The following is an 11,817-nucleotide window of genomic DNA, read 5'->3' on the forward strand; positions in this document are numbered from 1 at the left end:
ATTTGTGCTGAAAGACGTGTGGCCACTAAATGCATAGTTTCATGTAACTTGTATAGCTTTTCAACAGTGAGGAATGTGTCCTACCATGAGAATACCCATATTTTACATGGAATAAAATGACTCTGGTTTTCCGTTTCCTTGAAAAAAATGCATTACGAGATAACTGGAGGCTGACATGTTTGCATTTGAAAACAAGCCTCCATTGAAAACTAGGAATGGGAAATTATTCCTGGTGACCTTTCCCATCTCTCTTTGCTTCCTGGCCAAGTCCATGAAAGATCAGAGGAAAAATTTCAGAGATGCCTATGTTAAGAACCTTCTTTTAATATTAACCTTTCCTCTATGCACCACATTGTAGTGGGAGTCCTGGGAAGGGTGTCATTGTGCTCTCATGTACAGGAGTCGACCCTGTAATAAAAATCAAACCAGTGTTCATAACAAGCAGGGCTCTCTGTGAATTACCTTAGATCAACGGTTCTCAACCTGTGGGTCGCCACCCCTTTGGGGGTCGAATGACCCTTTCACAGGGGTCGCCTAAGACATCAGAAAACACATTTATAATTACATATTGTTTTTGTGATTAATCACTATGCTTTAATTATGTTCAATTTGTAACCATGAAAATACATCCTGCCTATCAGATATTTACATTAAGATTCATAACAGTAGTGAAATTACAGTTATGAAGTAGCAACAAAAATAATGTTATGGTTGGGGGTCACCACAACATGAGGAACTGTATTAAAGGGTCATGGAATTAGGAAGGTTGAGAACCACTGCCTTAGATAAAGCATCTGTAACGCTTACAAGGTAAAGTAAGCGCATTTCTAAGGAACAGAAGGGAGATTAGGACAATCTAGTATTGCAACCAATTAGCATTTTCTTTCAATTTCAGTGAAAATGATTTGAGCAGATTAGCTCCTGTGAGATTTATTTTTAAGATTAAAATTATTGATTTTTCACACTACCTCATCAGTGCTATTTAGAAAGTCTTATCTGATAATAAGGCCTTGCCTACATTATGCCAACTATTCAGATGCAAGCTGATCATTAGCCGGATAGTTGATTTCATGAAAACATCTGGATACTTGACTGAGATGTTCAAAGAATTTTACACAGATATTTGCAATACTAAAAGTTGTAACACTAACTTCATACAAAATAAGAATTCTGTTGCTACACATTGAATATGTTGATAATAAAGTCTATTGTTGTTTGTACACCACCTCAAATGCAAAGTGGTATCTTTTTGAAGATAATTACTGAAAACAGTATTTTAAAATTCAACATATCAAAACACCAAACTGTATGACATAAATCCGTCTTCTTTCTAAAAACACTAGCGGTTATTTTTTTTTCTGGAAGTGATAATCTTGATTTTGGTAAACTTCCTAAGGCCAAGCACATAAGCATATATGTGAAATCACGGAAACACAATGTTGTACACTGCCACCTCATTTTGATTTTACTGGGCTCTGATCACATGTCATATTTCAATTGAATTTGGATTACATGGAATCTGGAAGTTACGTAACTGAGATGTAATGGCATGCCGCAAACCATAGGTGCTTCATGTATTTTATTTCCGTGTGTTTATCACTTAAAGGGCCCTTATTTTAGCTGAGGTCAAATGTGGAAAACTTATTCACCTAATTCAGTACATTTAATATAATCTTTCCCTGACAGTAATTTTAAAATACCATAACATGAATTATATCTACAATATTCCATTTAAAAACCATTTATTCATTTTTTATTTATATGGGACACATTATTATTTTTCAAACCCACAGAAAACTGAAGTCAACTGAGACAGAGGAGAAAGAAGAATGTTGAGCTGGAGAAACTTAGGATGGAGATGGGAGTAGTTCCCCTCTCTCGTCCAATAAAAAAATACGTTCCTGGTCATACTTAATGAATTTCTTCTCATAACTTAATTTGTTATCATGGCATCTATGAATATCTGGGGGTCATTACCTGAGTGGTGTGACTCTCTCTATGTCTCTGAAATGTTGAGGTCGCTGTCCCACTCACAGACAACCTGGAGAATCCCTCTTCTTCAGGTAAACCTATGGAAGTCAACACAAAGTAGTTAAGTTGTGTGTCCGTTCTCTGAATAAAATAAGTTGTGTACTTACTGTAAGAAAATAAAATTGTTATATTTTATAGATTGAAATAATCATCAGTTAAATACTAATTGAACAATAAAATTTTTATAAGAAAATATAGAAAAACAAAGTACTGCTGCATTTCCACTTAATACAAGAAAACATACTAGCAAGAGAAATACAAGAAAAGTATGATAATGAAGAAATATGTTATCATAGCACAAAAGTGAACAAAATTCAGCAAAGAAGTATTGGAGGGGAGAAGGGAAATTTTTCTATAAACTGAAAATTGTGTGATGGAACATCAATGGGGGAAAGAGAAGTATATGGACAGTGGAAAGTAGATGAGTTCCTTGAGGTGATAAAGGAGACAGAGTTTATATTTCATTTGTGCGGTAACAGGGATGCATAGAAGGGATTAGAAGATATATAAGACACAACCAAGTATCAGATGAATTCTATAGACTATAGTTTCTTTTACATACAAATGGAGGGAAGAGATTGGGTGGAATTCTATGAGGAAAAGGTCAGGGTAGCTGCTCATCCATAACAGACCAAATTGTAACCACCTATATAAAATGAAGGGGGAATTTGAGAAAATCAACACCCTCCCCCCCCAAGTAATACAGAAGTATCTATGAGGCACCAAAGGATTTTATTAATTATACCTTATTACAGAAGCATAACTGCTGACACTTTGGGTGATATAATTCTCTGCTGTGGTGCTGACCTGTGCATCATGGGATATTAGCAGCATCCCCGGTCTCTACCTAAATGTCAGTAGTACCTCCCCAGTGCGACAACCAAAAATGTCCCCAGAAATTGCCAAACATCCCAGGGAAGCAAAATCATCCCTGGCTGAGAACCATCCTGAAAGAGGGATCAATATAATCACAAGTGACTCATTAAGGAAAATGAATAGATTGAAAAAATAACTACCCAATGGAATGAGTTCAACCCAAAGAACTTCAAATTCTGAAGTGATTGCTACTCTTATTTGAAATCATAATTAGTCAGTGAAGTGTAATTGATTAAACATATACATGATTCCCACATTAAAATCATTAGAAAATCAAGGCATACTTTTTCCAGTTTCAGCAGAGAGTTAGTTGCTCAGGGAAGTCCACAAAATCCTATTATCACATAGCAAAGCTTCCCAATTGATCTTTCTGCTGTGTATACAAATACTCTGAATGCAAAGGTTAGCTTCAGTGAGACTGAACAGACTAGAGCCAGCACCTGGAAACTGACACACCTATGGATGGGGGGAGGGGGCATGTGCTGGAGACTGGGTCCCACCATATGTAATAGCAATGTCTTCCATTGACTAGGGAAATACTGTAGTAGAGACCGTGGTAGCAGGTGTGGGAAAGTGGTGTTAGAGTGGTCTGACATCTAAATAGGGGGAAGGAGCATGGAAATCTAAGTTAGAGCACAAGTTGGAATTTCAGACAACTAGATCAGCAGATAGTTGGCAATATGTCCAGGGAGCAGGGCACAGTAAAGGATTTGGGACTCATGTGAAGGAGGGTGTCAAAGGTGAGGAGGGCACAAAGGGTAGATTGACAAGCCAGACAAATGTCTACTTGGAGAACGTGGTTCACTGGATGTCTTACTGAAACCAGGAATCTAAGGCAGGAAAAGAAAACTGTAATCCGTTTTTCAAAACTAAATTATAAGTTAGAAGTTTACTCTATGAATCGTAGCAGAAACTCTGTTTATTGAGGATACACACTCAAAGCCAAACCCATAGCATAACATTTTATATAGTATCAATTAAATAAAGTTAAGAAATATTTATGATCAGCCTCTGAATAAGGCACTGGAAAATACAATGAAGAATAAAGAAACACCTCTACTCTTGAGAGGCTCAAATTTAACAGGAAAGACCCTTAGCCAGGCTACACAACAGAATGATGTAAGAGGTAAGTAGGAGTACAGGTAACTCTGAGCAGAATCTTGGGGAAAGCAGGGATTAATTCTAACTAAAGGGATTAGAGGAAACGTGATGGTGGAGATACCAAAAGATCTGGCCTTCTAGGATGGAGAGAATTGAGCAAAACAATTGAGATAAGGCAATAAAATAGGAGAAGACTGATCCACATCTAGGGAAGTCTGTAAGAACTGCATATAATATTGAATGTAAACTGTAACAAAAGGAAAGAAAGAAAGAAAGAAAGAAAGAAAGAAAGAAAGAAAGAAAGAAAGAAAGAAAGAAAGAAAGGAAGGAAGGAAGGAAGGAAGGAAGGAAGGAAGGAAGGAAGGAAGGAAGGAAGAAAGGAAGGAAGAAAGAAAGAGAGTATGGCCAGAGGAGGGAATCTGGAGGATGTGCTGGAAGGTAGAGCAGGTCAGATGTTAAAGTTACATAACATTTCACAGAAATTTGATAGTATTTTATCAGCAATGGGTAGGACTGCAGATTTCTCAAAGGGGATGTGACACCATTTTACCTAAGTGGTAAGTTAAAAGGCATTTCTTACCTGTTGACTAAAGAAATCCTTGACCTCAGAACCTGTGGCAGGTTAACAGGACAAGGATGATGGTTTCAGTTTGAGCAAGGTGCATATGTGGGAACAAAGAGCCAGGTGATGACAGAGGGTGAGTGAGGGGGAAGGGAGGGTGCCAGGGAACTCGGTGTGAATGGTCTCCTCCTGATAAAGGAGGAGTGAGGAGGGTATAAGGAATGAGTTGTGTGGAGTGGAGGGAATCCTTGACACTTGTAGCACATAGAAACTCATGGCTAATATACTAAGTGAGTGTGAACTATATAAAGTAAAGTAATAGTTGGAAACTATTGAGATGTAAAGAAGGTCAGAGGGCAGGACTTTTTCTTTTTAACCAACGTAATATTTTATGTTGCTGCAATATTGAAAGCAGTACTTCTTTAAGGCAAAAATGACACCAAAGGCACAAACCATGAAGGAAAAAAAAAAGGATGACTGCTTTCATTTAAACACTAACAATAAATGTGTTAAAAATATAAAATAAATGCAAATTTAAAAGAACAATATAGAACATTCAAATACACTAAATAAAAGGCTTGATTTTTCTTAAAGCATCCTACAAGTCAAAATAAAGGCCCTATCCTCAGATTTTAAAATATGGGCAAAGAATCTGTAGAAAATTTAAGTGAATATACATGACCACTAAATAATAAACATGTTCATTTTCATTAAGTGCAAAGAAATGCATATAAGACTACAGTAACTTACCCATTTTACCTATCAAGATAGCAAATATTTCAAAACTTTTTATTACATAATATTCACAAACCCATAAAAGGGGGGAGAATATGTAGTGAAATTCCACTTATTCATCACCAAGCTTTGGAATTTTCATTATTTTAATCTTGTTTCATCTACTCATTATCTTTTTAGAAAATATTTCCAGAAATTTAAAAATTTTCCAAAATCATTTCATTTGTAAATTCTTAAGCATGTGTCCCTAACTGATAAGGACAGTTGTGTGTGTGCGTGTGTGTGTGTGTGTGTGTGTGTGTGTGTTTTATTCTGACATTGTGAGGATTTCCTCATGCAGCTAAGAACACAGAATGCATAGGCTCTAGAAAAGCCCCAAAGTCTTGGGTATAGAAAATTCAACTGTGTGTTCCCACAGGGTTGCAATGTCAGTGTTGAGGGGGCATTTAAGGTTAACCTGGATCCACTTATTTGTTGACTTCCATTGGTAGGTAGGTTTCCATCCCAGAATGTTTGCTTGTACTCATCTACACAATGGAATACTATGCTGCCGTAAAAAAGGTGTTCTTACCATTTGCAACAGCATGGATGGAACTGGAGAGCATTATGCTAAGTGAAATAAGCCAGCAGAGAAAGATAAATATCACATGATCTCACTCATTTGTGGAATATAATGAACAACATAAACTGATGAACAAAAACAGATCCAGAGACAGAGAAGCATTGATCAGAATGTCAATCCTCAGAGGGAAGGTAGGGGAGGATGTGGGTAAGGAAGAGAGATCAACCAAAGGACTTATATGCAAGCATAAAGGCCTAACCAATGGACACAGACAACAGGGGGGTGAAGGCATGAGTGGGGAGGATGGGGGGTAATGTGGGGATAAGGACACATATGTAATAACTTAATCAATAAATAAATTTTAAAAAAAGAACTTGCTCTGGTTGTCTCAAGGCCACAACCTTTTCCCCAGCCCCGGCTCTCAAATGATACTTTTCCAGTTTAAACAGTGCTATGCCCCTTCTTCAACATATTCTTTCTATAGCAGCAACAGTTGCCTCAAAGTGCTAAGCATGTCTGTTCAATATGAAACCTTAACTTTAAAAAGCCACACATGCCTGGCCGGCATGGATCAGTGGTTGAGCATTGACCTATGAACCAGGAGGTCATGGCTCAATTTTTGGTCAGGGCACATGCTCAGAGGGAATGTCTTTTAGGACAGTCTTACCAGTCATGATGTGGATTCAGACTGGGACAAACTGTAAAGGGTGGTTGTGACACTGCATTTTATATGCTCTACCAGTTAGAATCTTCTAGTCAAATTTCCTGTCATTCCATAGGAACCCAAGTTTGTTTAGTCAACAAAAATAGAATTTAGATTTTCTTTTTATGTCTTTCCTGATTTATGATTTAATTCCTCTCTTGGTTTCTAATTAGACATCTGTGCTCTCCTATCTCTTTGACCACCTATTCTGTACATTCATGTTTGCCCTTCTCAAGGTATATTTCTCAAAGTTTGGCACTCTGTGTGCCTTTGAAGTCAAATACTCTTTTTTCCCCTCATTTATCTTTATATTTTTTCCTCAGAGGCTATCAACCATCCCCATTACTCAAGCTTCCTTCAAAATTAGCCTTTCCTATCTTTCCATCTTGGAATACTTACCTAAACTCTAAAATTATAATCATTTCCATAACAATTATCTATAGCCAGAAGTCCTTCTTAGCTCTTGAACTCCAAATCCTACCCACAAAATTAGTGTCCACTTAGAACTTCACTTTTTTTCTGTTAAAGAGTCCACTATTCTCCATCTTTAGTGTCAAGTTCTTGTAGTCATTCTTCTCTTTTATTTTCTCTTATACCAATACATTCTCTAAAACTCTTTCTGTGTGTATACAGCCTGCAAAGGCTCAAGTGGAGAACACAAAATTGGTACTCTCAACATAAAGTTTTTGTTCCATTGTTTACTCTGAATAATACCATCAGGTAAATTTATCCAAAATAGCAGACAGTGCCCCCTCCAAACAAGAACAACCCTTTCAGAGTCACTCTTCAATGACCTATACATTCTTAACACTTTTTCCCCCTGTCTTATTGACGTACCTATTCTATCAAAGCAACCCATTCACTCCCTGGCCAAAAAGACATGGTGTAGTAAATTTTCTTCAGTGGAAAGTATTCCCTTCTTTCTAGTCTGAATACTATTTATTTTGAAAATCCCAGCCTTCACCATGAAATGCCCTTAACTATCCCAGGACTTAACAATCTCCTCTTCTATATGGAGGCAATAGAAAACCATTATTTACATATTCATTTGAGACTTGTCACTGGCTGTCCTATTTTGTGATTTCTCTTGATATGTATTTTATGTATTTTCTTCATTTTACATATGTGCTCACAAAGAGCACATCTTGAATTGCTTACATTTCCTATCACTCCCCATGCATAGCAAAATGCCTGCATGCAATGGGTGGTTGTAAATGCTTTGATTGACTGACGTGCATCTGCCTTTCTCTAGACTTCCTCCTGCCATTCTGCCCTTTGTATTTGTTTAAATCCTCCAACGTAGGGATAAAACAACCTCCCCCTGAACTCCATGTACATATCCTGACTTCCATTCATCCCAGAGGCTCCAAATAGCAATATCTGTCATTGCCCTGCATACCAGTATAGGCCATGAAAATGATATGGCTGTTTGGACACATGTGTGAATGTAGGTCTATGTGTAAATAAATCATAAGTCAAAGATTCTAGCAGTATAGCCTTTATGTTCTTGAAAAAATTAAATCCTGCTTTGCACTTCCTCTATTTCATACATAAAAATTTTTAACTTTCTTGGGTAAATTCTCAGGGATCTTCTAGCTCTAAAATATCTAAATTTTTATGATAGTCATGTATAGGTAATATTTACTGGGCACTAACTTTGTGCTAGTCTCATCATACTAAGTACTCATAACAATCGTATGAGGCAATCCGTTGGTTATCCCCGTTTTTCAAATGAGAAAAGTGAGAACTGGAGAAGTTAAACAATTTTCTCACAGTCACAGGGTTAGTAAGCATCAGAACTGGGGTCCAGGCAAAGAGGAAGAATGTGACCCTGCTAAGAAACTAAAGCTGCCAATACCAATTTCGTGTTCTTCCACTTGACCCTTTGCAGGCTTTGCACACACACCCAGCAAGAATATGGAGAGTGTATTGGCAGGAGGCAAGAAATAGGGAGTGAAGGATGACTCTAAGAACATGAAATCAATGATGGGCAAAGAGTATACTCTTTAACAGGAAAAAGGAAACCAAGCTTCAGCCTTTCAATCCAGCCATTTTCAACCCTGACTTCTCAACCACAGTGGGGGAAATTTAATTAAATAAAATCAAAATTAAAAGCTATTTTCTATCACTTCAAAAGATTTTTTAACTAAATGCCCGAGGAGCTTGCTTTCTTTGCAAAGCTACCTCTGTTGCTCAAAATAGATAACTGCACAATATTCCGGATTGTCAAGTGAAGGCTTGCTTCCGCTGGCAGTGAGCCTTTGAGTCAGACAACAGTATGGGTTCCAAAGAATCTATAAATTCCCATAAACAAAACGATGTTGTAAAACAATGTACATATGAATATATTTCAGAGGCTCCAACCAGAGGCTCTTTTGTCTTTGGTCTGGATCTATCTTGAGGCATAGCTAATGAAAGCCGTACTTGATGTTCCCAGTCAGTGTGATTTATTGCTACAAAGGCGCTAAATTCAATATGGTGCTGGAGTCTATGCAAAGAATGTGGAGTCCCTGGTCCTGCAAATAGTCTGGCCCAGGCCTTCCCTGTGGAAAGCCCTTTATCACCACAGATAATTCTTGTTGTGCACTGAGGGTGAGCATAGTGCAAATAAAAAGCTGTAATCTTCACAGAATGATAAATGTAAAAATCAAAGATGCTAACTGTATACTTTAATTGCCATTTTTCTTGATGTCCAGCCATAAAATGTATATTCATTGAGCAGCAAAAAAGAAAATCATACTGAGCATAAAATGTCTTAGATGGGATTTTTTTTACGTCTGTATTTCCCCACAAAACAGACATCTTTATATTCATAATATTTTGTTTGATATAACTAAAACATTCTAACACTAAAAACTGTTCTCTAATATAATGATAAATAACCACAAGTCCAGGGAATAATTAAGTATACAAAAAAGATCTAAGTCTGTGTTCACATTAGTAAAAGGATGGCAATTAAAGTAAGTGATAGCTATAATTACCCACACATAACTATATTTCAGCAAATGAACAAACAGATAATTATTTCTGGGAAGCAGAGGTAGCATGCAGATACTGGCATTCAAGAGAGAAATCGTTTGCTAGAAAAAAATAACACTACTTCTGATTCAATTAGGACTTCAAGTTATTTTAAACATTTATTTCCATCTCGTGCCTTTATTTAGAAAGCACATTGACTGTGCATTGTGAATTATGAATCAGTACTAATAGCCACTTTAAGGACTATAATGATCATGAATATATCATGTGTTGCACATGTGTAATATCTGTTTTAATTTTTATCCTACCAACCAGGAGACATTTTCTGACTCTGCCCCCTGCACAGGACTTACTGGTTCATATGTAATATGCAACATTGTTTTAATCGATAACTGCTTACTAAGTGGCTAAGTATCCAGGGCATTGTGTCAGGTATTTTAATAATCATAGGAAGGCTTTAGGAACCCATAAGTTCATGGTAATTCACAAAGAAGATCAACTTAAACATATCAAGTGGCCTTGAAAACTTAAAATTCCATTTGAAATAATTTTCCTTTTGTATGTATAATTCTTGAGATATTCAAGTGGTTTTCTGGCTTTATTTTAAAATCTTAACCCTATAAGCATTAAGGAACAACATATGAGTCTGTGTTCCAATGTTTGAAAGTATACTATGTTGAGGTTTAGAAGCCTGATATTCCTGGTGACATAATTTTATATTATTAATTTCAAGGAATGTATTCTACAAAAATTTCCATTTTGGTATCGAGCAGTTGTTGTTTATTCCATTGGTCTTTGGTTTTATTTTGATTTTTAGTGTAAGAATCATAGGGTTGGTTCTGTTGTTGTTGTTTTTGTATTTAGTTTGCTAGTACCATTTCTGGAAACATAGCTTTTACATTTCAATCAAAACATGAACAAATTAAATATTTTGGTGAAATAAAGTTTTCATTTTCTCTTTCTTTATGGTAGGGTACTCATCATCTAAGGTGAGCTAGGGAGAATGTTATGAAATGAAACTTTGGCAAAAATAATGGGTATACTATCACCTTTCTAAAATATTTGTTTATTCAGACTTGATCACTTAATATACTTTTAAATTTCTCTTTTTTTTGTTTAATGGCTAACCTTAAAATACCATAAGATTGCAAGTAATATGTTGTTACTTAACTTCTTACTAGATATATACAAGTTTTGTGAAATATTCTATCACACACTTGATGCCTACTGCTGTTATTCATATTCCACTTTTATTACTTTAAGAAATTCAATTTGAATATAAGTGCATACCTTTGTTATACTTACTGCCTCACAAAAGGTTATCATCAGAGATTTCAGAAAGTAATTTATTAAAAGATTATATCTCAATATTTCTATCTAGACACACACATAAATCTGAGCATTCTACATTAACGTAAAAAGTTTTACCAAATGTCTATTTTAATCAAGCTTGAGTAATACATCATAAACACTCAGTGTTATTTTAAGGGTGGAAAATTGGGGTATAATTTTAATATCCAACAAATAGGGCTTGGTTATTTTAAATCATAATAATCCCATATGATGGAATGCTATGCATCCAGGACCATTAATGGATAGCTGTAAATAATTCAGATCTATATTTGTTGATATGGAGATAAATTACATGATATTCTTAAGGGTAAAGCAGATTAAAATTATATGTATAATATTATTTTAAAAATCAAATATATTATATAGAAATGCATATATGTTCATTTGAAAAAATAAAATTTGACACAGTGGAATACTAGACATATTCCCAAACGTTACTCAAATAATTAAAGTATTTTTGGTAATAGAACTGATGGTAGTTTGTATTCTTTATTCTTTCCTGCATTTTCCAAACTGTCACATAAAGCATGTATAATTTTTATAACCTGCATATAATTATAAATGCCATTTAAGCAAGGCCAAAATTTCGGGGTCCTGGGAGCCTATATCATTCTTTGTCGAACTGCAGTTCTTTTTTCTAGATGCTTTTATTACTAAAAGCATCTAAAAATCCTTATTTTACCAGTGTCATCACCCCATCCCACTCCCTCACATTGCAACCAAAATCTTCTTCTTGTGAACCCAATACTTATAATTATTATATGTAATCCCTCAGTAATCCTCCCCACTCCCCTCTCCTCTTCTCTCTCTCTCTCCCTCTCCTTCTCTTTCTCCTTCTCTCTCTCTCTCTCTCCTTCTCTCTCTCTCTCTCTCTGTCTCTCTCTCTCTCTGTCTGTCTCTCACTCTCTCTCTCTC

General features: G+C 35.9%; 1 protein-coding gene across 1 annotated transcript in view; it reads right to left on the reverse strand.

Moving 5' to 3' along the window:
• MYO16 (myosin XVI) overlaps positions 1-11,817 on the reverse strand; it is a 439,204-nt gene that overhangs the window by 30,829 nt on the left and 396,558 nt on the right. Inside the window, exon 35 of the mRNA XM_006770695.2 lies at positions 1,978-2,069. Coding sequence (XP_006770758.1) covers positions 1,978-2,069 — 92 coding nt within the window. The remainder of the gene's footprint in view (positions 1-1,977; positions 2,070-11,817) is intronic.

The sequence above is a fragment of the Myotis davidii genome, unplaced genomic scaffold, assembly GCF_000327345.1.
Source record: "Myotis davidii unplaced genomic scaffold, ASM32734v1 scaffold242, whole genome shotgun sequence".
In the NCBI taxonomy this organism is placed as follows: Eukaryota; Metazoa; Chordata; class Mammalia; order Chiroptera; family Vespertilionidae; genus Myotis; species Myotis davidii.